General features: G+C 32.7%; 3 protein-coding genes across 5 annotated transcripts; 1 reads left to right on the top strand and 2 right to left on the bottom strand.

Moving 5' to 3' along the window:
* Positions 1–677: 677 nt before the first annotated feature.
* LOC114188905 (CBL-interacting serine/threonine-protein kinase 10) lies at positions 678–3,392 on the bottom strand. 2 transcript variants are annotated; one of them, XM_028077571.1, is made up of 2 exons: positions 3,309–3,392; positions 678–2,701 (listed from the first exon to the last, which is right to left on the bottom strand). In XM_028077571.1, the coding sequence occupies exon 2, from the start codon at positions 2,278–2,280 to the stop codon at positions 886–888; it is 1,395 nt and encodes a 464-aa protein (XP_027933372.1). In that variant the 5' UTR covers positions 2,281–2,701; positions 3,309–3,392; the 3' UTR covers positions 678–885. The 2 variants fall into 2 exon arrangements, with proteins under 2 accessions (XP_027933372.1, XP_027933373.1); XM_028077572.1 differs by lacking the exon at positions 3,309–3,392 and adding an exon at positions 2,960–3,164.
* A 3,835-nt stretch (positions 3,393–7,227) lies between these two features.
* On the bottom strand, positions 7,228–13,637 carry LOC114189236 (phosphatidate cytidylyltransferase 4, chloroplastic-like). The gene is made up of 8 exons (XM_028077955.1): positions 13,341–13,637; positions 12,238–12,506; positions 10,814–11,004; positions 9,759–9,883; positions 8,421–8,554; positions 8,068–8,183; positions 7,745–7,847; positions 7,228–7,607 (listed from the first exon to the last, which is right to left on the bottom strand). Exons 1-7 carry the CDS (start codon positions 13,569–13,571, stop codon positions 7,756–7,758), a joined length of 1,158 nt encoding a protein of 385 aa, XP_027933756.1. The 5' UTR covers positions 13,572–13,637; the 3' UTR covers positions 7,228–7,607; positions 7,745–7,755.
* Positions 13,638–17,395: 3,758 nt separating this feature from the next.
* Positions 17,396–26,438, top strand: LOC114187471 (U-box domain-containing protein 4). 2 transcript variants are annotated; one of them, XM_028075731.1, is made up of 5 exons: positions 17,396–17,731; positions 19,799–20,079; positions 23,467–23,583; positions 23,691–25,754; positions 25,848–26,438. In XM_028075731.1, exons 2-5 carry the CDS (start codon positions 19,804–19,806, stop codon positions 25,905–25,907), a joined length of 2,517 nt encoding a protein of 838 aa, XP_027931532.1. In that variant the 5' UTR covers positions 17,396–17,731; positions 19,799–19,803; the 3' UTR covers positions 25,908–26,438. The 2 variants fall into 2 exon arrangements, with proteins under 2 accessions (XP_027931532.1, XP_027931533.1); XM_028075732.1 differs by lacking the exons at positions 17,396–17,731; positions 19,799–20,079 and adding an exon at positions 23,253–23,356.
* The last annotated feature ends 1,051 nt before the right edge of the window (positions 26,439–27,489 follow it).

The following is a 27,489-nucleotide window of genomic DNA, read 5'->3' as shown; positions in this document are numbered from 1 at the left end:
GACATTGCCTTTGATTTAAAGTGCTTTTGAAAAGGATTAAGCACAATTAGCGTCATATGTCACTGCAATAATAAGCAAGCATTTGCAACTAATACATGGTGGAAGGTTCAACCACCAACCTTGGTACAACACACCACAAAAGCTAATGGTTGCAGTTCAAACTAATATAAGAACTTACAAATCATTGAGGAACTTATCTAACAAAAAAACTTCAAAAGCAATTATGTTATCAAATGCTAATAGGCAAAGTTCTAATCCCTTGTGTGCAGACAATAAAAAGGGACAAAGATCTTTGGAAGTATCATAAAAAGAAGAAGTTTCGTGAAAAGATGAAGTTTCCTCCAGACAATACTTTTAGGCCAGCACCATGAGGAGATAGAAACTATTGTTGTCTATCACAACCAAACATGGATTGAGATATTCAGCAGTTACACTTTTTAACTGAGCAACTCTTCACCTGTCAAATGATTTAGTTTTGTATAAAATTGAAATACGAAATTTAGAACTGCACCTCATGCAATTCAATTATCAACTGTGGGGATCTAATATCACCAGTATATATCTTCTTACACAAATGTGCTTGATCCTCAGGTGACACTCATATAATTGGATTCTGCTTTGGTTTGAATTGAACTAAAACTGGACAAAAGTTTCTAAGGCTCGTATTATACAGAAAATTTGAGAAAAGGTGTACAACTATGCAAAACTTTTTTGAGACAAGATATGCTACAACAAGATGAAACAACTAAAAATGAGGAATAAGTGTTACAAAGAGGTCATAGCATCGTGAAATGCAAGATATGCAAAAGCAAAATTTGGAAAAAAGAAAAAAAGAAAGAACTGGGATTGCCATGAAATGTAGTGATCATGACATCTCAAAACAGGTTATGATTGTGGTTGTTGTTGCTGCTGATCATCTGTGTTCTGCAGTTCTTCCTCTGACGGTTGTGATTGCAGTTGTTGGTCACTTTGCCAGACCCAAACAATGTCCTGAAGAGCAGGCCTGATATCCTCTTTCAATATTTTCTGATACTCCAATGTGTCTCCATTTGATTTTTTCACCTCCACCAAATGGAAACAAGGTGTAACTTCAAAGATCTCTGCATCAATGGTTAAAACCCCCTTCCTACCTTCCTCCAAGCCCTCTAATTTCAACAAACCCGCAGCCTTTTTCTTTATTTTCATCCTCAGTTGCTTAGCAATGTCTTCCAGCTTCGAGATGATGACACTTGCAGGTAACCTTGAACTAAATCTTGCTTCCTTTTTCCGGAAACTCTCATCAAAGAATCTAGAAAGATCAAAACCCACAGAACGGGAGATAATATCAAAGGCATTTATACTTAAGGGAGCAACTGAATCTCCGTTTGCTTCTGCTGCTAAACCATCACAACAATCATCTTGATCAAGATCAACAGTACCTGAAGAAGAAACAATATTGTTTTCCACTACAGGTCTTTTGTTTTTAACATTAGGTTCTTTCTTAAACCAACAATGTTCCCTAATGGTAGATATGGGAATCCTAGTATCAGGATTTGGATCCAACATCATTCCCAATAGCTTGCATACTTCAGGTGGGAACCAATTAGGGCATTTTAATTCTGCTTTGCTTATCTTCCTATACATCTCTATCAAATTTGGGTCATGAAAAGGGAGATAACCTGCTAACAAGACAAACAGAACTATCCCACAAGACCATATATCAGCTTTTGTGCCATCATATCCCTTCCTTTTGATGACTTCAGGAGCAACATAAGCAGGTGTGCCACAAGGAGTATGGAGCAAACCATCCTGCCTCTTGGATTCAACAAGAGCACTCAATCCAAAATCAGATACCTTTAGATTCCCATTTTCATCCAATAGAATGTTCTCGGGCTTTATGTCTCTGTGGAACACACCTCTACTGTGACAATAATCCACTGCATTAATTAGCTGCTTAAAATACTTGTGTGCTACATCTTCCTTCAGTTTTCCTCTGGCCACCTTGTTGAAGAGCTCACCACCTTTAGCATACTCCATAACAAAGTAAATCTTACTCTTGTTAGCCATAACCTCAAACAGCTGAATAATATTGGGGTGCCTAGCCAATCTCATAACAGATATTTCACGCCTGATTTGTTCAACTTGCCCCGTTCTCATAATCTTATCTTTGTCAATCATTTTAATAGCCACACCCTGGTTAGTTATTGCACTTCTACCATAGTAAACCTTTCCAAAGGTTCCCTGACCGAGTAATCTTCCTAACTCATATCTTTGCATTAAGATGTTTGGTTTACTCTCCATACGAACTTTTACACAACTTCCCCAACCCACTTAAACCCTATATCATTTGCTATTCTGATGTGTATGTATAACTAAACTATATACACATGGCAGAAAGTTGTTTCAACCGTCTTCACACGGATCAAGTATCAGCAGAACAGGCACTGAAAAAAAACTTGTGTGCCTATTGTGCTTCAAGGAATAGCTAACGAATGAGCTACAAACTTGTGGTCCACTCTTAGAAAGCATGAAGTGGGGCATCAAGAGCAAGGGCATCACCTTATGAATCTCAGCCACATTTCTGCAATCAACAAGACACATCTTTTTGGCATTCCCAGTGTCTCTGTCAACCACAACAGACAATATGTGCCGGGAACCGTGAATCGATGAACTTCAGCATCAAACTTGGATTTTCGGCAGATGAGCATTTAATAGAGAGAACCTGAGAAACAAAACAGGAACAAATCTCAGTTAAATAACTGTCAAGATCTAAATAGAAACAAAAGGGGAAACATATATTAAGAAGTAGAACACGGATCAAATGCTGATCTTGAAACACGGAAGATGAATGGGTAAAAATGGCCACCACATACCTGTTTTGAAGTTAAATTTGAAAATAAATGGAAAAGAACAGAAAGTAAACCCATTGAATTTTTACAGATATGATCTTTAAGAGAATGAAAGAAACAATCTATACTACCGATTAAATTTGGAAACTTGATGACTCTTTCTTTGAACAAAAATCCAAAAGGTTGCAGAGGGCAGAGATGAAAAAGTGTGGCAGACAAATAAAAACCTGAGAATCTTAGTTACAGTGTCAGTGTATGATGATTGTTTGCAGGAAATAGCATGACTAAACTTTGGTTTCCAGTGAGACAAAGCTTTTATGATTAGCATGGAAGTGGGAAGAACCGACCCAAATTCATACATACAGCGATTGGCGATGGTATCATCCGGATGATTCAGGAACATGTTCAACTTGTACACATAAATTGAAACACAAATTTTTTCCAGATTTCAAAAATTAAATCAGAAAAATAATGGACTACCTTGAGGATCAGGATTAGCACATGTTGGTAAACATTGAAGATGCAACACAAAACCAGGAACAGATGTTTCTGTTTATATCTTTATAATATATATATATATATATATATATATATATATATATATATATATATATATATATATATATATATATATATATTTGAAGATTTCTGACGAAGGAAACCAAAGTGAATTAATTGATAAATGAATTATTTGACGTAATTATTATTGTAAGAGTTTGACTTAGCTAAAAAGAATCTAAATTTTTTTTCACTTTAATTGTTTATCTAACGAGGTCCAAATTAAGGTATTATAAGTTCCACACTTCTTTAAAAAAAAAAATCTTTAGTTGTGAGTTATTTTTATGAACTCAATTAATAATGAATAAAATATTTAATGCCTTAAACTCTCCAAGAATCTAATTTTGTCTTATATAAAAAAAAAATCTTAAGAAGTATATTTTGATATTGATATTGTATAGTTAATAAAAAATTATAAAATATACATTAATAATGAAAGACATTAAAATTAAAAATTATAAGTAAACTCATATTTATCCAATGTTAGAGATAGTTTATATATATATGTATATATATATATATATATATATATATTATCACAATAAAAATGTTAGCAATGAAATAGAATAGAATAATTAAAATAAAAATAAAAAATGTATTTCGCTAATGTTAGAAAATAAGTTTAAAAGACATGAAATTATTATTTAAATTAACTAGAATCGGTTAATTAGTTGTTATTTAAATTTTGAAGGTATAGTTATTATAGTTAAAGCCTAATATCTCTCTTACAAAAACTTTGGAATAAATGGGAGTGGGCCCGGCCCAATACATGTGACCCAACGATTGCGTAGCGTGGCGTGAGGAGTGAGAGAAAAGAAAAAAGAAAAGGAAAAGGTTAATTTATTTTAAGAAATAAATTGCAGATTTTTAATTTCATTCTTTTCAATATGAAAACTGAAACTAAATTTGAAATTAATATAATAGTCATGATAAAAAATTATCATAATGTAATGAATTGGTATAATAACAATAAGAATACATGTATATGATAATTCTAAATAACATTAAATAATTACTACAAATTACATGTAATATTTTTATGTACAGTATATTAAGATATGTCACACTGATTATATTATATGCATACCAAACACAATTAGTAAACAATAATTCTAAATTTTAAACCGGATAAAACTGGTTTTAGTTGTTTAACCCACTCTTAACACATTCGAATAATCATGTGCAAATTACAATTTCTTTTATTTAGGTTTGACTTATAGTTTAAAGGTGACATTTTATTTTATTTATTTTTTATATATTCCTTGATTGCTTCTGGTTTTCAACCTAAAAGAAAAAGTGCATGAAGAGTTGTTGAATGGCCCTTTAAAGCATGTTCTTCATCAAACACTTTCTCAACGACTTAAATTATTTCTTGATTAAATATTTCAAAGATTTATAATTAAAAATAGTTTAAAACATGTACTCAAAGAAGAAAAAAAATAGCATATGAAATGTATGGTTTTGTTTGGTGGAAGATTTAAAATAATACTTTCATGTGTTTTTATCTTCTTCACCTTTTCTCTCTTTCATTTGCTTGCTTCAAACTACCAAACTTCTTTTGCTTTCACTCTCTTTTATAGCTCCAAAATATTTTAGTCTTTATAGTCATAATTTTTTTTTCTTTTATTAAAGTAAAGATATTATGGGAATCATCATTGTTACATTTTCTCGTACTCCCTCTAATACTTTTATAATAAGTCAAGTGTATTAAATTTATATTAAATTCGTATGTTTTGTCAATTCATACTTTTTATTTTCTTTTGGAATGTTTTGTTAGTTTCACTTTCTTAAAAAAAATTAATTAACCGTAGAATGTAAATATGAATCCAACGTCGTATATTACGAAGAAATGAAGAAAATACACAAATCCAAATGTCATTATCAGACCAGAAAATGAAAAAGTTGATCATTGATATGATATTTTTCGATTTTGGATTGAGTGATGTAAAAGTCAATATCTGACTTGAAACTTGGAACTTTTTTCGTTTAACAATTAAAATATAATTATTTAATAAATTAATAATTTAACATTTCGAAAAAAAAAAATGAGAAAAAGATAAACCACCTTAATTATTTGAAGGTTGAAACAATAATTCTGCATCAATATAGTTTATGTTAAATATTTTTATCATTTTTTTTTCATGTTTTTGGATTAATAATATTATTATTAATATTATTATGAATGTTTGAGATTAGGACCAAGTTTATCTAATATTTTAAAAGTTATAAATTAGGAATATAAATAACTAATATTTATATTGAATATAAAATATTAGCTAAATTATTTTTAAGGGATTAATATTGTAAAGAATTTACTAAATTTGAATAAATATTTTTAGGTGGGTCATTAATATGTAAGATCAGACATAAATAAGTAGGGTAAAGCATGTAAGTGAAACGTGTTTTAAAAAGGACGTGTAACCATCACAATGACCCATCTCTTGAAGACAGGTTAATTTTAGGTATATATATTTATTTATTTATTTTGTTGTGAAAGTTTTTTACGTATAAAAGGAATAGATTTAAACTAAAGTGATATGAAAATAAAGAATAATTGTGTGGTATTGAGAGGCTGTGCGCATCCTTCGGCCTTAGGCACCATTATTGTTTCACCATTCAATGCCTGTCTGTCCCCTATGTATAATATATTCTGCTTTTTATTTTTTATAATACTCTAAATAATAATAATAAGGATTAAATTTCTTTTTATCCTTTAACTCTAAAATTTTTCTTTAAAATTTTGGACTAATTTAATCTGGTAATTATAAAAATGTATATATTTCATTATTTTAATTAAATTTTGTTAAGTTTATTTGACATCTCAAATGCAATAGTACTTAAGTTGTTTATATCATTTAACTTATTTTCACTTGAATATTAGCTAAGAAACATATTTAAAATATTAAATCAACTTGACAGAATTTGGTTAAAAGAACTAATAACCAATTTTTATAGATATGGAGTAAATTTATCCAAATTTTTTAAAAAATAATAATTCCAATTTTTACTAAAAATTAAGAGACAAAAACACATTTAACCTTACAAATAATAATAATAACTATGGTAGCATGACTTTAAGAAATGTTCATTTTCCCGTGGATCATCAAATCATCACTATAAACATTACTTTGTTTATTAATATTATAATACTTTTTTGTCCTTAAGATTACGAACAATTAGCTTGAGATATTGTCTTTTCTAAATTCTTGAAATAAATATTATTTATCTATTTTTCTAAAAATGACTTTTAGGAACTAAAGTAGTGAAATTTTGATTTCATGAGAATGAAAGCTAAAGAAAATTAATTTATAAAAAGTAAAATAAAAATTCATCTATTTTATAAGGATTAAAAATAATAATTTTAAATTTTAGAAGAATACAAGTAAAATCAAAACATTTTGTTACATATTTAAATCATTATTTTATTTCATCACGAGTTTATGTTTCTGATGAAATTGGGCATAAGTGCATGACAATGAGAAACCAAAACACGAATGGAATTGGGTGCTAAAGATTTGGATTTGGTCTGCTCTGACAGTGGAAGAAACAGAGAATAAACATATCTATCAGTGTTCTCTTTTCAAGTAGCTTTATTCGTTTCTCTATCACTTATCAATGGTTATGGTTTAGAATCCATATAACGAATAAATGCATTCTGATTTCAGTATAGTTATTTTTATTATCATTGTTGCCCCTATTTACCATTTAGTTTTCTTGATTCCTCCAGCAACATTAAAATTTTGGAGGGATAAAGTTTGATTTTTACTTTTAGTAGTTTATATCTTTTTTATTTCCAGTGATTTTGATGTGAGATAGATAATGTTGCTGGTTGTCACTGATGTGAAATAAATTTACTCGTACTAGCACCACAAGAGTAATAATGATTGTTCTACGGTATCCTCAAATTATTGGTTAGTAAGACATAAATATTGGAGCGACTGCAATCCTTTTTTTCAAATCCAATTGTGGCTATTTACAAGTTCAAATATAACCAATGCTACCTCTGCTGAGTCCTTGTATTCCATGACTTCATGCAGAGTCGATCAAGCAGCAGCAATGCACTGTGGTCAACTTGGCCTGTGATGACAAGAAAATTCCTGCTGCTGCCTTTTCTGATGATCATCAGAAAAATCTATCTTTCCAAAGAAGAAGCTCGTCCAAATTTACGCACTAGCATTTAAATTCAATTTGTTGTTGGTGAACAAGCCATGTAGGTACCACCTAAGTTTAAAAAATTTACAACCGGAAAAAATATCTTAATAAGTTTGACAAAGATTATGTTACTAAATATTTACAGACAACATATTGTTTCAAACTAAAAGTAGATGAAATTTAAACAAAGTTGAAGCAACACTTACACTGTTTCATGTCATACTCCATACAATGGTAAAAAAGTATTGATTAAGTTGTATGCTAGAGCACCCGTGAACAAATAACTGTCTGCTCTGTCTAGTATTCCACCTGCATTGATTGGAGTTAATGCAATATCTCCTACCTTTCAAGTACTTTCTCAGGGAGAAAAAAATAAGGTGGGACTCTAACAAATGATGTTCGATTTGGTGGCAAGATGACATCCTTAAATTAAATTTTCAATTTTATCATCAGAATTGTTTGTACATTACTATTTCTTCAGTCTGCAGTAAAAGTTCTGGATCACAGAGATATTACTGAGAGGAATTACCATGACCAGGTATTAGTGTGCCAGAGTCTTTCACCCCCGCGTCACGTTTAATCATTGATTCAGTGAGATCACCAAAAACAGAACCAAGGAAACTCAGAACACCAAGTGCTATTGCACTGAAAAAATCCATGTAAAAACCACAAATTACCATGAATCAATAATCGTTCACAGGATGTAAAGATGAATGGTAAATGTATGAATGTTCATCTTAGAATAGAATAAAGTCTATTCATTAACAGAAGACAAGTAACCTTGTAATGAACAAAACAACAATGATACTCAAACTTTTAATTCAACAAGAGGAACAAATCGAATAACAAACTGACATTAACTTCATGGACAAGTAGGGGTACCTCGATAAAGATATTGGCCAGCTGAAAACTTTTGACAGTACTACAGAAGTAACTATACATCCACAAAAGCCTATAATAGTACCCTCCCATGTCTTCTTTGGACTTATACTGGTGAGTGGAGTTCTACCAAATGCCTGCATGAAGGTACAAAAATGAAATTTCATAACTAACGCCAGATTGAGGGTTATTTTTGGAACAAATAACAAATAAACCGTCTGAAAGTTAGTCAAAGAAAACTAATAATTTGTATCATGATACAGTAGCCTCTATCAATAACAGTTACAAACTAATTTCTTACTTAAAAATACAGTAGCCTCTATTAATAATCAGTTACACACTAATTTCTTACTTAAAAATACAGTAGCCTCTATTAAACACTTTCATACAAGGAAGAAGATAAATTGTTTTTTCACTTTGTGAATGCAAGTATTATGATAGGTTTGAAACAGTTTACAAAAGAAGGAAAAGAAAAGGTAGTTAGTCACTCAGAAATGAGATACAGTAGCCTCTATCAATAATCAGTTACAAACTAATTTCTTACTTAAAAATACAGTAGCCTCTATTAATAATCAGTTACACACTAATTTCTTACTCAAAAATACAGTAGCCTCTATTAAACACTTTCATACAAGGAAGAAGATAAATTGTTTTTTCACTTTGTGAATGCAAGTATTATGATAGGTTTGAAACAGTTTACAAAAGAAGGAAAAGAAAAGGTAGTTAGTTACTCAGAAATGAGATGCTCTGATGTTTCACAACTCAACGCTTCAAACTTGTATCCATGAAGATTTACTCACTTATCTCATGTTTGGAGCAGAATTTTTTTAATAAAAAGAATATCCTTAAAAACATTGCTTAATGGAGTGCATGCCACCCTTCAAACCATTTCACACAAGATTACTAAAAGGTGAAGTCAAACTTGAGATATTGAAATGAATGATATAGATTACGTGGAGACATGTAAGAAATTAATTTCTCACCAATAAATTGGCAATAATTACTATCATAGAACACTGATGACAATCAGTTATTTGGACTTGTAACCCAGACTTTAGTATATGTATATCAATAGTAAGAATTATTTCGTTTTCCATCCATAACTTCATTTTGTTGACATGCTCCAGTTGATGTGAGAAGAGAGATTGTGTAAGACCAGCATATTCACTAAAAGCAATCTATTTTATACTAATATTAAGAGAAACTCTTTGAACACCACTGATATCATTTAAAACTTCGTTTTGAAAAAATCTTAAGAATCAGGAAAAAATTACAGGACAATTTGGCAATCATCAAGTTGACAAGCTGAAAACTAAGTTGCATACCAATACGCTTATATACCTTGCCACCAAGGAATGCAAATGTATCAGCTGCAATTATACTACTTATGGTAATCAAAGTTGCCACAAGACCAACTGTCCAATGAGCTTGGCCACCAAGAAGTATGGGCCATGTTGCTCCTTGTCCTGCAAAATAATAATCTCTTAAGGACATGCACTAATTCAAGACATATAGAAAATAGGGAGTACAAAACCATGCTATATATAAGCACCCTGAACAATGCCAACCAGGCATTAGATTCATTGTTGAAATTAGAGCTGCTACTGCAGATAGTCAAATTTGAAAGCACCTCACATCAGCATTGTACATGAAAGCAGAATAACTCGATATATAACAAAATGCGTTTCTAGTTTCTAAAGTAGAGAAACCCAGGTACTTAATCTATGCAAGGAGGAAAAATATCAGACTTGTTGCCATGTTCCTTAAGTTCATACTATTATACTATTTTGAAGTTTAATATCCTTTCAGCCATGGGCAATGACACATTTCAAACGGTGTATTTAAATTTTGAACTAAGCAACTACAATGAACAAAGAATGCATTTGGATCCAGACATTTAGGTTCAATCATATGCAAATAAATTACAGGCACACATAGTCACGCATTTCAAAGGTGAAAAATGCAGAGTACAGTAAACTACATTATTCATGTGAAATGGACCTTCAACAAATGGTTACCAGCAATACGTCCAAACAAGTGTCTAAGCTCAATTCCATGCAATAATAAAATTAAAGAACACAGTGGCAAAAAATTAGCACAGTTAAAATTTAAACACTGCTGAAAAAAGGAAGCAAGTAATTGAGATAAAACAATTAACAATCAGAATATTGTATAACAGCATCCAGATTCACAACCATTTTTGTGAAAAATAGAGTAAAGCCAAGGTTGATGTCTACAACTACTACACAAAGAGATATAACTAGCTACGAAGGGTAGAACTGGTTGCTTCAATTCAGCAGATTTTTTTTTATTGATTAAGAACAAAAATGATCTCATCCTCCCAGCACCACAATCTCAGAACTAAATCTGAAAGAGGAATTAAAAAAGTTAATTACTTGTGTTCAAGGCTGGAGCTGCTAAACCACATCGAAGTTTCACCCAGAAAGAGGGAAGATATCCGCAATAAAATAACCCGAAAATGGCACTACTTAGCTGTGCAAAACGGGGACTTCCTCTTTGTAAGAGCAATGCTGTAGCCAAAACAAAAGCAGCAGAAGTCACAGAAACATCGACATGACCACGATACCTGGCATATATCAGAAATACAAATCAATCAGCAAGCAAGGCCCATCAACCTTACATATCAGAAGTAATGGACTTGTAAAGTACATTTTAGATGCTCTCCAGATAGATGTCCATACTACACTTATAAAAAGCAAAGCAAACTTATAAGGGTAAAATACATATTATCCCCTAAAGTTTCATATATATGTTTGGTACACAAACTTCATTTAGTTGTACATAACCCCCCTTAATGTATAGGAAAGATTGAAATCATCACATGGGCCGTTAGAAATGACAGAATTTGGTAACTCAAATGCCTCGCATGTCCTGGCGACACATACCAAACCTTCTTCATCTTCTTCCTCAACAATGATAAACAAAAATACTTCTTAAACTAAAATCCTTGAGGGTAATTTTCTCTCTCGATAAAACACGTTATTTTGTTGTTAGGTTGATATCCCTTGGATATCATTTCAATAGAGATAGTGGGTAATGTAGGAAAAACAACTAAGATAAGTTGAAAAAAGACACTGCCTTACAGATACAGGTAATCTTTAGCAAATGATTTATGGTCCCCAGAAATGTGGGTTTGAGGTAGAAAATAATTGAGAGAAAGAGCCAATATTGAGAATAAAGGGTGATATAACTGACATCATTTTTGACTTCTACTATATGATAAATAGACACCCCAAATGCAAAAGATCACTAATTAAGATTAGCCGCTAAAAAATGGATACTTCCTGACGATTCCTTGCTACTTCATTCACGCTACTCCACAGTGAAACATGAACGCAAAGCAAGCCTAAATGGACTATCTTCAACTATTTAAGGTAAGGAGGATTATGATAACAGGTTTCAAGGGTACAGCCACTAACAAATTTTAGGTTTTCCATTTCATTCATTCTTTTAGTTTGTAGCAGGAGGGAGAAAGATTTCAGATCCCAAAAGCTTGCTATTTTCTTTAATATGCAGAAGGCAAATTTCATCACCCTTCCCTCTACCATTTTTAGTTCATTTCCACCATAGTTTAAAACATAGACCACAACGAGCATATATATATATACACTACGAAATGATCAGAAGTTAAATGACAGGTATAGTGATAAAATCCAGAGAATAAATTGCACTCGACATGTAAAATAAATGTCAATAACTTTTCATTGTTAAATGCACATGACGAATATCCAAAGGCAAATACTAAAAATTAGCATATGCAAGCGCTAATGGAAAATTAAGGTGCACTAACCAATCTTACATGACAAACAATGGCATCAAGGCACAAATAACTGAACAGACTCGTGATACATAGCGTGGAGGTGGTGTCATTCCTTCAGTAATTCCACGACTCCGAACCAATTCAAAATATTCTCGTGCACCAGTGAAGACAGCAGCAGCAATGGCAGTCGCAAAGACCCATCCACCAGCTAAAACCACACCACCCACACCAATACCAATGCCAAGTCCAAAAACAACCCGATTTCTAAGCTGACTACCTTGCTGTTGAGATTTTGAGGGTAAATCCTCCTACAAGGGCAAATGACAACTTCTGTAAATTCATCTCAAACAAATCACAATCACCCACTTAACTGACCATGTTTCGTCCACATGAATACTCAAATTGTTTTACATCCTCCGCTAACAAAATTTCTCAATGGTTCTTCAAAGTTCTAAATAATAAAATACTAAGAAAACCTCGACCATTGAATTAAAACTCAACCAACTTCAAAACCAAAACTCGTACTTCCTACAACACACTATTCATGCCCATAAAATTCAAACTCACAACACGATTGCAGCGCATACAGCATTTTACTTTATTTCCTCAATTAAAAAAATTAACATCCATTCCACATAACGAAATCGCTTAAATTTGAACTTTGTTTTTCAAAATGTTGACTCAACATACTAATGGACAATGAAATTGCACATCATAGATCCCTAAATTCAACACTTGACTGACCTAATTAACGGAATTCATGATCATGCACAACCAAACGAAACGAATTCCATTCAGTGAAAAATTCTAGTTTCTTATTCTTTTGAATACCTCCCCTCCAGTACTGCAGCACACGGCATTGTATTTTGCTTCTCCAATTAAAGCCTTAACACAAATTTCCACACACAAAAAAAAATCGCGTAAATATTAACCTCATCGGTTAAAATTATAAACATTACTGTTTCCACGAACCGGCTCAGAACTCAGATAAGATATTTTCAGGGACGACAAAATTGCGCATAGTAGAACCTAATTGACCACGCTACTGGCCTTATTATCCGAACTCGTGAACAGTAATACGTCAACCAAACGAACGAAATTTCATTTGAACGAAATTTGACGTTAATTATGGAATTGAATACCTCCTCCTCGGGGCGGACCTGCGGAGCATTGGTTTGAGGGAGGTGGTTCGGTTCGGCCTGGCCGACGGCGGCTAGGACGAGCGGCGGACCAGTTCGGCGGGCGAAGCGGATGAGCGGTTTAGGTTTGGCGAAGTAGAAAGGGTGGTGTAGAATTAGGGATTGGGAAGAGAAGGGAACGAGTTTCTTGGGAAGGGGAGAAGAGAGCGAGTTAGTGAGTCGAAGGTGAGCCATGAGAGCGAGTTGATAAGAGAATGGACTTCAGCTCACCTCACACGAGACATGACGGATTTTGTTGACATTCATTTATGACGTATACCATTCGTATCGTATTGTATTGCGTTCTTTATACAACACGATACTAATTTTAAGAATTTCATATTATAAGATTTTTCATAACATGAAATGTAATACTTTATATTCTCAATAATATTGTCACTTCTATCTATTCAAATAATTGGTAACAAATAATCTTATTTTAAACATGATAACTATAATTGTGAATAACTTTTAGAATGGTCCATGAAATAAAAACCAATCATGCCAATAAAAATGTGTAAAATTTATGCATATGTGATATTCTCAATATATAACATGGAACACTCATTTTCCTAACAAGTGAAATGAAAATCAAACACGCTAATAAATAGTTCCTTTAATCTTATGTACATATGAGATTCTTTACATGTAATAAGAGAAATTTATTTTTGAGTCCAACTTTTCTATTTATTTATATGATGTATCTTCTAGACATTAAAAATATACTATACTGATATTTTAAATATCTTTTTAATAAATTTTAAGACATTAAAATTAATAATAATCAATATATTATGAAAATATAATAAAAAAAAACACACAAAAAAAATCGGCTGCTAATCCAAATTCCTTATTTTCCTAGTAAAGCTATTGGTGTCATTACTAATCAATACTCCATCTACATTAAAGTCAAAATTTCAAGCAACATTCAACCTACTTAATTAAATAATTAGACAAATTTTTATCAACATGGCATCTAAATAATTAGATATGTTTGTTAAACAATGAATTCATAAATCAACTTCTAATTTGCACAACCTAAATTTATATTAGACTCATCACGAATTAATTATTTAGTGACTCAACCCAATCTGACTCACTTATTAATGAGTCAAAAATATTTGAATCCGGTCTGACTCATTATAGGTTGATGGATTAAATGGGTTAGTATATTAAGCGAGTTGGTGGATTAAATAGGTTGGTTCAGAGACTCACTTAATTAAAAAAATACAATTTTTTTATTTTTCTTTTCGATCAAAACTAAATTATAATTATAATTTAAATATAAATAAACTTTAATACAATCTAAATATAAACCAAAATCACAAATTATCTATGTATTAACTAAAAAAATAACATAAACTGACCCAAATGCAAATCCCAGTTTAACAAAAAATATTTGTTTAATTCTTTATTTGCGGTTTCTATGTGAATTTGGTCAAAAATCAATCCGTATTGAAATTTATAAAAAAAAATTAATTCAACCAACTCGAATCCGTAATGAACAGAATTGGCTCACGAGTTTCAATCGATTTTTACAGTTAAATGTATTTTACTAGGTTTATGAAGTTGAAATCTCATAATTATGTTTTAGGCAGCTCAAATATGCTAAATTCATATTTAGAATGTCATCTCAAAACATCTCATTTAATATTATTGCATTATAATATTGTGGATCATATTATGCATTTTAAGTATTATAAAAGCTAATTAATCCCACATTATTTAGTTCTGGCATTTCAAAATGTTTATATACAACTACTCTCCACGTACCTTTCAAATGAATAATAAAGATAGCGAGTTCCAGACCCATATTATCTAATCTCTTGGTCTTTATTTTTCTAATGATATAATTGTAGCGCAAGGTTAATTTTAAATTAATAAATTTTTAAATCATAAGTTTGTAAGTTAAATATTTAAAATATATTTTATTACACATACAATTTGTTTTTCTCATTTTCCGATAATAATACACCAAATTCACCTAATTTTGTGCATGACTTGTAAACCTTACTACAAGAAATTACTTTATTTTTTTAGCATGAAAACATCAAACATGGTAACAAAAATTAGACCTAACAATATATATTGTTGACTTCTTCTTTCAAGACCTAGAATTTAGTATATGTATGATGAATGTTGTTAGATTCAAGGGCCTCAAGCATTTAAAAAGGTGAAATAATGGAAGACAAAATGTATATATGTCGTGTGACAGTGATACATACATATTGTTTGGTGTTATGGGAATTTTGAATGATAATGAATACAACTTGCCCTAGGAAGCACATGTACATAGCGCCATTAATGGGAATTTGGTTTTTGTATAATGAACAGACGTGTAAGCTACAAAAATAAAAATATATTTATTGTTGTTTGCAGTTAAAGTATTTTACGATAAATTTAATCCATTTAAAACCAAAAAATGGTAAAGATAGATAAACTTTTAAATAAAAGGTAAACTTTAAGTCAAATTTTAATTAGTTGAAAGTAGCGTATACTTAATTATTTTCTAACTAAGTGAAAATTGGAAAAGGAGAAAAGAAATATCCATTTATAAAATTTAACGTAATTTTAGATATTATATATATATATATATATAACTGTAAAATTATTGTTAATATTTTTAGAATGAATTAATTATTACATTTCATTAAAAAACAAGACCAACATTTAGTATACGATGAATGTTTTGATATTTGACAGAGTTTACTCAGTTTTAATTATATGATATTTCTTTCAATAAATTTATTTAAAAGTATAATCCCCAAATACAATTTAATATTTTTATTAGAATTATAGATGATAACGGGTTAGACTGGACACGCATAATATTTATCCGTAACCTGATTCGCAATAAAAAGAATTTATCTATGTCTACTTACCCAAATATCTGTTTAAAAAATAATCATGGGCATTTTAGAATTTGCGTGTAACTGTTGATATCCATAAATATTTATAAAAAAAATTATAAATTTTAAATAAATTTATAAAATAATATAAAATTAAATATAAATTAAATTTTAATTTTAATTAAGTTAAACTTCATAAAATATAAATTAAATTTAATCTAATAAAATATAAATTTAACTTAATCTAATAAAATGTAAATTAAAATTTAATTTTAATTAAATTTAACTTAATAAAATATAAATTAATTTTTAATTTTTAATTTTTTGAAGATAACAAATATTCACATGTATGGATAATATGATACCTGGCTTGTTCATAAATAAATATTATAACACTCAGTATTCATAGATAACAAATATATGTAGATATTAATTATCTGAAAATTGTATTCATACATATTTACGGACACGAATATTTTTGTTATACCTAACAAAAATATTTTAAAAGTAATTGTATGTATACTACCTTTAGTTGTAACAATAAATTAAGATATTCTAATCTCTTGGAATCAAATAAAAATTAATATAAACATTTCAATAAAAGCAAAGCTTTAATTAAACAACCTTAAAGTGCACTAGTTCAATTAATTTTTTATTTGCCATAGTATTTCATAACTCAATTGAATAATCCAATTATAACATATAATGTGGAAAAAAGAAATCCAAAAGGCAAAGTAGTATTTTGGTATAGGCGAGTGTAAAAACTCATACATGGTTGCATCATAAACATATAATATTTAATTGGAAATGAATAACACAAACCTTTACATCATATATTAGTCAATTACTTAAAATACAAAAATCTGAATTAAAATTTGAGATGTAAACCTTTTTTAAACAAAAGTGATTAAAAGGTGAGCATAAAGCAATGCCCTTACTATGTGGATGAGGTTAAATTTATAATTTTTTTGAAAACTGTTAAAAGAATTTAGGATTTACTTGTAAATGGAAGATTGTATATAGTTTATCCATCATGATCAGAGTCGAGTACCAGTACCAAGATCAATGTGAATGGTACTTGCTTGTTTTATCAGTCTTCTAATATAATCTAATCATGTGATTAAGTTCATCAATCATTCCTAATTAAAAAACACCATCAAGAGAATTTGGATTCAACAAAAAAAATAAAAATAATAAAAAGTAAAAAACGCGAAAAGAAGACGGAGTCTCCACAATTTCCCAATTCCTCGAGGACCTCGCCCTAGTCGTACGTCCGATTCCTCCGGCGGATCACCACCGTTGCCAGCCAGAAAATCAGGGTGCTGTTACTTTGCCAGTGGTCACCCCGTTCACTTTCACTATCCCTCGCGGGCGGCAAGCCAAGTCTAGGAAAGCAGAGCGAGAGCAAGTAAAGACTCTTCGCTTCATTTTCTTCAGTTGGCTGCTTCAATCTCTCGACGAATCGAGCACAGTTCTGGAAACCGTGCATCGACTTTCGCTCCATCGGTAAATCCCCAAATTCCGCGTTTGACTAGAGTTTTATCCATATTTTAGCTTTGACCGAGCGTGACAATTGGCTTGTGTGAGTTTGCAACTGTGCTTCGTAGTTTTCGCATATCTGTTAACAGAGAGAAGAAGAGGAAAAAACTAGGAAAGTTGTTAACAGATTGTGATTTGTTTTCTCCTGTGAGTTGAGTTCAGCTCTCTGAGCTCGATCAACTCCAAGTGTTTTTTTTTCTAGATTAAGAAGTTTCAGTTGTTTTGAGAAAACTTCTTGCTATTCATGCGGAACAAAGCTTAACTTAACTGTGTTGCGTTTGACTTCATAAACTCAACGTGATTGAGGACACCGATTTTGCGTTGAATGAAACTTACTTTCATCTCGATGGGACAAAGTACTTCCTTACACGTTTTGTGCATGGGAAAGTAGGAATTTATGTTTTAAACCTTTGAAACAGTAATCCAAACACTTACTTTTTGTAATTAAATTAGTGCGTGTCTGGATACACTCTAGCTAAGCATGCATGTGTAGCTGTTCACGTCAAACTGATTCAAGAGCTGGACGCTTGTAAATCTTACTTCGATATGTGACCCAGCACTGTTAAAATTTGGGTGTCTTGTGTTAATCCTACTAGCTTCGACTGCTTTAGCTTGACTAAGGTGGTGTTTCAAGTTCTAGGTAGAGTGATGTTACTTCAAATGCCAATATATATTGAGATATAATTGTCATGTTATAATGATGATTGGTGCATTTGCACAGCAGTACAATAGTTTCTGAGTAATAACTTTACAAGATCAGGTAGGAAAGAGGATACATGAGCACGAGTCACATTTTTGTTTGGTTTGGGATGAAGGCAAAACCCCTACTTCTAGTCGAGGTACTCCACTCTTCTCAAATTGGTATTTAGGAGTGGACATTTCACTGTGGCAATTGAAAATTTGGAACCGCAGTCTGGCTTGTTTAAATTGAGTGGATGTACCATTACATGATGGGGTTAACACTGTAGTTTGACTCATTTGATACCAGGCCTCCTTTTCTTTCAAAATTTCCTTGTTCCAATGATATACTTATATGTCCATACATACTTAAAGTGTGTCATCTTGCTTATTTAGCCTTGTTTGATTCTTCCGTTTAGTGCAATGGTCGTTGTCTTACCTTTTCTTTTCTAAACCATGAAAACTCTTAAATTGTTATTTAATTTTTTGAGTAGGTCTAATTCCCTGCTATAACTAAATAGTTAATGATGTATCATTAGTTTAGTAGTAAGTTGCAAGTGATAATGCAGCTATTATACTAGTTTCATGACACCGTGCTGTTCCTCGATGGGCTGTTACGTTGTGCCTAGCTATTGTGGTCAAAATTAATGAAATTTGCCGCAGTTTGTGGCCTTTAGGGCCACTCCTCTGTTTGCACGGTCTCTGTGACCTTAGCTGTTGCGGGATAGCCTCTGTTCTGCAATATCTGCCAGGGCAAAAATGGTTGGTGATAGGGGGTTATTACTGACAAAAGAAGAGGCTAGTATATTTTTCTTTGGTGATAAGGGGTGATATCTGATGAAAATGGAAAGTGGCTCGTGTTTCCTTTAGGTGAGAAGGGTATTGGGACTGCACCCTATTTGATCCACTGTCCACAACAAACAGTTGTAAATGGGGAAGGCTTTTTTAGCTGTCCACCTATTTTGTCATTTAAGATATTTTTGTTAATTAGACCAGCATTTTTAAAATCAAATTTCAGTGTGGAGAAGGAGGGGGGTGGAGCTTTAGGATTGTATGATTGTAAGTTCCAACTAAATGCAAGAATTATATGTATGCTCTGTGCAAAATAATACAGATAAGAAAAATAACCTTTAAATAACAACAAACATTTGATTAAGCGTAAATTGAATGTATTTTACCTAAAGGTCATACTTTCACTATTTTTTGGTGATAATTAGAATTTTCTAGCTAATGCTGTTATACTCAATTTGCTATATAGAAATTAAATGAACATTTATAAATTGAGAGCTGTTTCCCTCCTTTTCTTTTGTGTCTACATTCAGCTTATTATCATTGTTGTTATAATATTATATGCAGGTGTTATGGAGATATCATTGTTAAAAATGATAGTAAATGGCATATCCTCGTTTTTGCATTTATCAATTTCTGGAAACAAGAGCTCTGAACCTGTCTCAAAGTATTACCAGAAGGCAGAGGAGATACTTAAGCTGTTGAAGCCAATCATTGATGAGATTGTTAATTCTGAGTTAGCTTCTGATGAAATGCTTAATAAGATATTGGAAGAAATTGGTCTTGCTGTTAATGAATTAAAGGAGCATGTCGAGAACTGGCACCTATTGTCTAGCAAAGTATACTTTGTAAGTCTCATAATATCTTAACTCTTAGTTTCTTGATACAAAGGTCATATTTGACTATGTTGTTACTTCAAATTAAAGTGAACTAAGCTTCCATTATGGGATGGTGAATGTGATAACGGAGAACATGCAGTTGTGGTGGTGAATGTGATAACATATACCTTGTTTTGTTTAATCAAATATGTATTTGTGTTCTATCATTTCATGATGTTTTTTTTGGTTTGGTTATGATTCTATCATTATTTCTAGACATGTTTGAAAAAATAACTTATTCTGTTCTCTTTGAACATGTGTGTTCCTGTCATTTTATTTAACATCTTCAGAAAAGATCTAGTTTTTAAGACTGCAACTTGCTGAACTTAATTCACGTACAGTTTTCCTCCAGATTATAATTGTCTATCTTGTTTGATTCAGTGTCAAGTTAAGATACCATTTGGCAAGATATACTTTCCTTTTCACAATTTATTGAGAGATTAAAGTCCCTGATTTGATGGTTTTCAAATCATGATTGAAATTGTGAATCACCATGCTAGTGTTTGAATTGTGAATGATACATTGTTTTGAATGTTTGAATAATATTGAAAGACATAATTAGAAGGCTCAATGCAATACTTCTGAAATAGGAATTGATAACACAAGTTAACCATTACTTTCACAAGACAACATGTCATGTCATAAAAGCCAGAACGGAATTGGGTGCATTGCTATGCTCCCTCAGTTCCTTTTAAACAATGTAAACTTTTTTGACTTTTGCAATTCTTTCACTGACCAGAACGGTTAAATAAAGAATAAGGTCAAATGAAAAGAATAATTGAATTATGCATTTTATATTGATCATATGGGATCAACTGATTCTTGCACACATGGAATGATTCAAATCCATATGAGATTTAGCATATTGAACCATTCAATTCAAATTGGGAGCCGTGTGATTATCAATAGAAAAATCTATCCGTTGCATATGGACCTACTTGCCATAGATAGTTCTTATTATCTGATGTTTCTTCGGCTTTTTATTATTAAACGAAGATATCATGTGTCACGGTTTTCATTACTTTGGAAGGTTTGTTTTCAAATTGACTGACAAGATAAGTTGAGTCTCGGGAGATAGTTGGATTTAGATTTGACTTGCCAAATGCATGGATTAACCGTAGTTGGATTTAGATTTGACTTGCCAAATGCATGGATTAACCGTATACTCGGTTGGTTATTTAGAGTTAGTTATATATTTCTTAAGGAAACACCATATCTCTGGTCAATGTTGGATCTTCAACATATTTCTTTGGATCATGAGATTAGATATTTGTAGGTGGCTGATATCTGTCCGATACCCCAATAAACTTGATTAAAATAGACTATGATACTATCTTAAAAAGTGAGTTTTAGATTTAACTCAATTTCAGAAAATTGATTTTTTAAATGAGGTTTGCACATATTTGTATACTATAATTTTAGTCATATTTCTAGTGGATGTGGGGTCTCCAACAATAATGAAAGTTTACTGCATAGAGTAGAGTTTTAATATATGTAAGTGTGCATAAATACTTGAGCTTGAATGTAGAAAATGTTGTTATATAACATTATGATAGAACGTCAATTGATGTACTAATTAAATATTATACTTAACACTAGAATCACACAACCAGCAATATGCATATTGTCCGGAGACAAAACCAAAATCTATTCTCTGTCCACAAACTACAAATAGCAATGCACTTGCTTAATTAATAGATAATTTGCCATCAGTTATTTTCTGTGCACAATTTTCACTGTGCACTTTCTAATACTGAATTGCTAAATATAGATCAGTTATTTTCTGTCACATATACTCCTTATGATTAACTACCAACAAATCCTTTAATGGATCCGTTTCTACTAGGATGGATTTCAGTTCCCGTCATCACAACCTGCTAAAAATCATCCTTGAGGGAAAAAAACTTCTTCCTTCATCTCATCATCTACTGCAGTAACAATTACCTCCCCATCATTTTGGGCTTCAATTATCTCACCAAGTCTCCAACCTTGACAATTTTTAGTTGTATTGGTGCATAGGATGGAATCCCTTTTTAAATTAAAAACATAAACCTTTGATTTTTCTCTCCGTAAGTTCCTGATAAGTTAGATGTAGCAGCCCCTTGTTTTTTTTTTTGACAGAATTCATGTAATACCTCGTATACAAGACCGCTCATTAGGAAAGTGTATGTGTGAAGGCAGAATAATAGTAATGAGGATTGGGATACAAATGCAGTTGCAACAAACTGGGATCATTAGAGTAGTTATAACTAACTGAGATATACAGTTGTAGCTATCTAAGCGTAGTTACAACTAACTGTTCAGTGACTAGTAGAAGAAATAGGATGTTGGCCAGACAGGGAAGGTTGTTGTTGTAGTTACTAGGAGACTGTCTGGGCACTCTCAAAATGCCTTGAGTTGTACATCATTTTCTCTTGGGTCATACTGACCTGGAGAAAGAATAATCCTATAATAAAATTTATATTCTTTCATTTTGTTTGGAATCCCTAAATCTTTCCCCAATTACACAGTGAGTCTATCACCCTTTCGTCTCTCCTCTCTGTTAACACAAAAATGTGAGGTCTCTATTTTATGAAAAAGTTGGAGTTAATGAACCAGAATCCACATATTTTCTTCCTGCTCCAGTAAATCTACAAAATCAGAAACTATTTCCAAATGATTAACTCACTGGCCTAACAGATCTCCCTTTCTAATGATCCTGCGTATTTGGACTGAAATGATAGAATATCAATTGATAAACTAGTGAAATATGATACAGAGCACTGAGATTACATAGTACAGCAATACACTTGCTGTCTCCGAGACAGTTTCTTTTCTGTCCACAAAAGTATGAATAACTACACATTTGTCTAATCACGCAGCCTACTATCATATATACTCCAAATACATAACTACCACTTGTTATTTTCTATGAATAACTTTCATTATGCAGTTTCTAATGCAGAACTGCTTTCTAATATAGAACTGCTAATACAGGATGAGGTATTTTATATCACATACTCCTTACAATTAGCAACCTCCAATCCATTCATTTATGGATCCTTTCCTAGTCCACTTGGAACTCATTTCCCATCCATATTACCTTTTTCAAGGAAGCATAGTCAGACATCAGTCCTTTCTAATAAGGTTTCTGTTTCTTTGTCTCCACCTTAGTGAATGTGGTTATGTTAGAATTGAGAAGCATGCAAGTATCTTCGGATGAGTTGGGTTGCCACCTGCCTCCAGCGACCAGTTCTAGAATTAGAATGTATAGTAACACTTTTTGTTATGCCTGTTTCTCATGAAAATTCATGGTTTTAATTTTTTCATGTTGATTGCATGTCAAGATCTCACTGCTTCCTCTATCTTGTTCGCTAGGTTATGCAAGTTGAACCCCTGATATCAAGAATTCGCACTTCAGGGCTCAATATTTTCCAGCAGCTGAAGGTTTCTCAGTATTCTCTCCCTGATGAATTGAGTTCTGAAGATTTACAGGTAAAATATTCTACTGATCGACTAGTTAATTTAAGATCCTCCTTCAGTTGGATTTATTTTTATATCAAAAAAATAAATTGGATGTATTATTAATGTAAAAATTGCAGCAATGTTCACATAAACTTAAGCTTTTGGGGCATGAAGAAACCTCATCAGTTATTAAGGAAGCTATTACAGCACAACTGGAATATGCAGGACCCAGTCCAGAGGTCCTGACTAAAATCGCTGATAGGCTGGGCCTCATGTCTAATCAAGATGTTCTTATTGAGGCTGTGGCCCTTGAAAGGTTAAAGGAAAATGCTGAACAATCTGAAAAGACTGATGAGGTGGAATACATTGATCAAATGATTGCTGTCATAACACGTATGCATGAGCGTCTCGTTATGCTTAAGCAAGCTCAGAGTAGCAGCCCAGTTCCAATACCAGCTGATTTTTGTTGTCCACTTTCTTTGGAGTTGATGACTGATCCTGTGATTGTGGCATCAGGGCAAACATATGAGCGAGCTTTCATCAAGAACTGGATTGATCTTGGGCTTACTGTTTGTCCAAAGACACGACAAACTCTGGCTCATACCAACCTAATACCTAATTATACTGTAAAAGCTCTAATTGCAAATTGGTGTGAATCTAACAATGTGCAACTAGTTGATCCCACAAAATCCACAAATTTAAATCCACCATCCGTCCTTCATGGGTATATGGAATCCGGTACAACCAGGGAGTCACCTGTTTTTTCTCACCCCAGGAACAACCAGCCGTCCTCACCTGAGGCAGCGCGTTCTCGTTCTTTTAGTTCACCAGGTAATAACATAACTTCTGTTGGCATTCAGCTAGAGGAAACATCATCACCTTTGCATCCCCGTTCAACTTCAGAAGGTTCCTTAAGTGGTATAATTAATGGACAATATATGGATCTTGCAAGAATATCTCCCGCTGGTTTGGATGACAGGTCTGCTAGCTCAGATGAAAGCACTGTGGATTCAGCTAGCCAGCCATCAATGTCACCATCTAGAAGGGAATCATCCAGTGCCTTTAGCTCTGAACAATCTCAAACCCATATTAGAGCTGTTTCTGACTCCAGTGCACTTTCTACTGCAAACTTTCCTCAAGAAACCCAAGATGATGACAACAATGCTCCTCGGTTATCAACAAGTCCAGGCCACAGTAGAGATGCTTCAGGTGAATTAAATGCAGGGCCAGAAACTGCTGGTACTACTGTCATGCCATCAACACATAGAGAAGCTGAGTCCCCAGCCCGATTGTTAGACACAAGGCGAAGTCAAGGCATATGGAGGCGGCCACCAGATAGGCTTGTTCCTAGGATAGCATCTCCTGCTATTGAAACAAGAGCTGATCTTTCAGGTATTGAAGCCCAGGTCCGGAATTTGGTTGAGGGCCTGAGGAGCTCTGATCTTGATACTCAGAAAGAGGCAACAGCAGAACTCCGCCTTCTTGCAAAGCACAATATGGATAATAGAATTGCGATTGCAAACTGTGGTGCCATTAACTTATTAGTTGGTTTACTTAGATCAGCTGATATAGCAATCCAAGAAAATGCTGTTACCGCACTTCTAAACTTATCAATCAATGATAACAACAAAACTGCAATTGCAAACGCTGGTGCAATTGAACCTCTGATTCACGTGCTTGAAACTGGGAGCCCAGAAGCCAAGGAGAATTCTGCTGCCACTCTTTTCAGCTTATCAGTGATTGAGGAAAACAAGATTTTCATAGGGAGGTCTGGGGCAATTAGACCACTGGTAGAATTATTGGGGAATGGAACCCCTAGGGGAAAGAAAGATGCTGCCACTGCTTTGTTTAATTTGTCAATATTTCATGAAAACAAGAATCGGATTGTGCAAGCTGGTGCTGTGAGGCACCTTGTGGAGTTAATGGACCCAGCAGCTGGAATGGTTGATAAGGCAGTGGCTGTCTTGGCAAATCTTGCCACAATTCCAGAAGGAAGAAATGCAATTGGTGAAGAAGGTGGGATTCCTGTTCTGGTTGAGGTTGTTGAGTTGGGTTCTGCGAGAGGAAAAGAGAATGCAGCCGCAGCTCTTCTACATCTTTGTATACATAGTACCAAATTTTTAGGCAAGGTGCTTCAACAAGGAGCTGTCCCTCCATTAGTAGCTTTATCACAGTCAGGCACCCCAAGGGCCAAAGAAAAGGTATGCTTTCTGTCTTTGTAGTTTCAATTTTTTAGTTGCCTCTTATTCTTTCTATTATTTCAAAAAGAGTGATGAATTTTCTTCTATGTTTAGGCCCAGGCTCTCCTCAATCAATTTAGAAGTCAAAGACATGGGAATGCTGGGAGGGGCTGATTTGAATTCCCAACCTTGTGTGGTATCCAAAGGTTTTGAATTAACTCCTATAGAATGTCTCCAATTTATACATTACATGGTGCAAATAATGTGTGTAAAGGTGTTTTGTATTGATTTTCACTTGCTTGGAAAGGAAAAAAAAAAATTCATGGAGGATTGATTTTGTCCTCATTGTGAAAAACCTTTCTGTTATGTAAAATTTTTTACATGTAAGTCTAGCTTTTGTATAACAAAAAAGGTCTGGTTTTTGTTGCTGTGGTAGGGCATGACGTTTGTGAACAAATAAAACATTTGGTTTATTAAATGACGCTTTAACTGCCCCTTTCATAGAGATAGGTATTTAGTGTAAACTGTTATGTTCATGCGTGGATGGTTTTAAACAGGCGAGGCAAGCATGTTGAAGAAAGCATGATTATATTTCTCCATTTGATGTCTGATCTCTCATTTAGTGTTGCTATGACACTTTTCTTGTAGTGTTGCTGCTCATGTTACAATATAAATAAAAGAGTTCGATCAACAATTTCTCCTGTCCCCCTTTTTGTAAGACACGGCTTCTCTTTTTCCATTTCAATGCAAGATAGTAGTAGTTCTACAAATTTATTGATTTTGGAAATTGAATTTTCCATGTTGAACTTTTAAACTGACCGAACTAGATAATCTGTCTTTTTTTTTTCAGTTCCATAAAATTCTGGTGTGCAACTTTTATTCGAACTAAAACACAGTAAAAGACCGATACCTTTTGGGAAAGGTGAGAGCAGAGGACTCATTAGAAACAACAAATATTATGGAATGGGCAAAATAATTTATTTTGCCTGATATAACCAGTGACGAGTATAACAGTCACACAAAAATTATTCAACCCAACTCAAAAGTAAGATATAAATTTTTTGATGTAGAATGTCCTCTAAAATGAGGTAACTAGGGAACTTAGTCCAGAAAAATCTGCATTCCGGAAATTACTAATACCGACAATCAACACCAAGTACTCAGATGAAGATTGAAAAAAATAATAGTCTAATTGTTCAGATGAAAAGTTCAGCCTTAGAAAAAGGACTTTAAGATGAGACTAAAAAGTTAAAAAAGAATACAAATGAAGACCCAACAAATCTCGCAATGACACCACATTTTCCTTTCTAAATTAACCTCAATATCAACCGTTACTGAGCTTTCTTTGCCTTGAAGCTTATATATTAGGAAGCAGAGTGACTGTACACTTTTCTTTATTAGTAAAAAAGGAATGATGGGAGCTGAGTTTGTAATAAGAAAAAGGCCCAACGCAACACCCGTGGCAAAATGTCACTAGTAGACTATTATCACAACTAACACAAGTTATATTCACTAAATCATTGGGATGTTTACGATTTGATTTTATTAGAAAGTTTCAATCTGAAGTCAAATTTCATTATAGAACTTTTCAAGTAAAAAAGGAAAAATGCCTTATAACTCATTCCATAATACAATGATAATGTTACAATTTAAACTGAACTAAACACCACTTCAACAATTTGCCAACCCACTAGATATCACTTAAACAACTCAATTGACCAAAACAGCTTCCAAAACTTTTAGGGAGGTACAAAAT

This window comes from Vigna unguiculata, chromosome 6 (assembly GCF_004118075.2).
Source record: "Vigna unguiculata cultivar IT97K-499-35 chromosome 6, ASM411807v1, whole genome shotgun sequence".
Taxonomy (NCBI): domain Eukaryota; kingdom Viridiplantae; phylum Streptophyta; class Magnoliopsida; order Fabales; family Fabaceae; genus Vigna; species Vigna unguiculata.
This window is presented reverse-complemented; position numbering and strand designations above follow the sequence as displayed.

Excerpts from the sequence above, each read along its gene's own strand:
- LOC114188905 (XM_028077571.1), bottom strand. The coding sequence starts at position 2,280 with ATGGAGAGTAAACCAAACATCTTAATGCAAAGATATGAGTTAGGAAGA.
- LOC114187471 (XM_028075731.1), top strand. The coding sequence starts at position 19,804 with ATGGAGATATCATTGTTAAAAATGATAGTAAATGGCATATCCTCGTTT. Across the intron at positions 20,080-23,466 it reads TGTCTAGCAAAGTATACTTT|GTTATGCAAGTTGAACCCCT; the intron begins GTAAGTCTCATA and ends CTTGTTCGCTAG. Across the intron at positions 25,755-25,847 it reads CCCCAAGGGCCAAAGAAAAG|GCCCAGGCTCTCCTCAATCA; the intron begins GTATGCTTTCTG and ends TTCTATGTTTAG.
- LOC114189236 (XM_028077955.1), bottom strand. The coding sequence starts at position 13,571 with ATGGCTCACCTTCGACTCACTAACTCGCTCTCTTCTCCCCTTCCCAAG. Across the intron at positions 11,005-12,237 it reads TTGATGCCATTGTTTGTCAT|GTATCGTGGTCATGTCGATG; the intron begins GTAAGATTGGTT and ends GATATATGCCAG. Across the intron at positions 8,555-9,758 it reads TTGCATTCCTTGGTGGCAAG|GCATTTGGTAGAACTCCACT; the intron begins GTATATAAGCGT and ends ACCTTCATGCAG.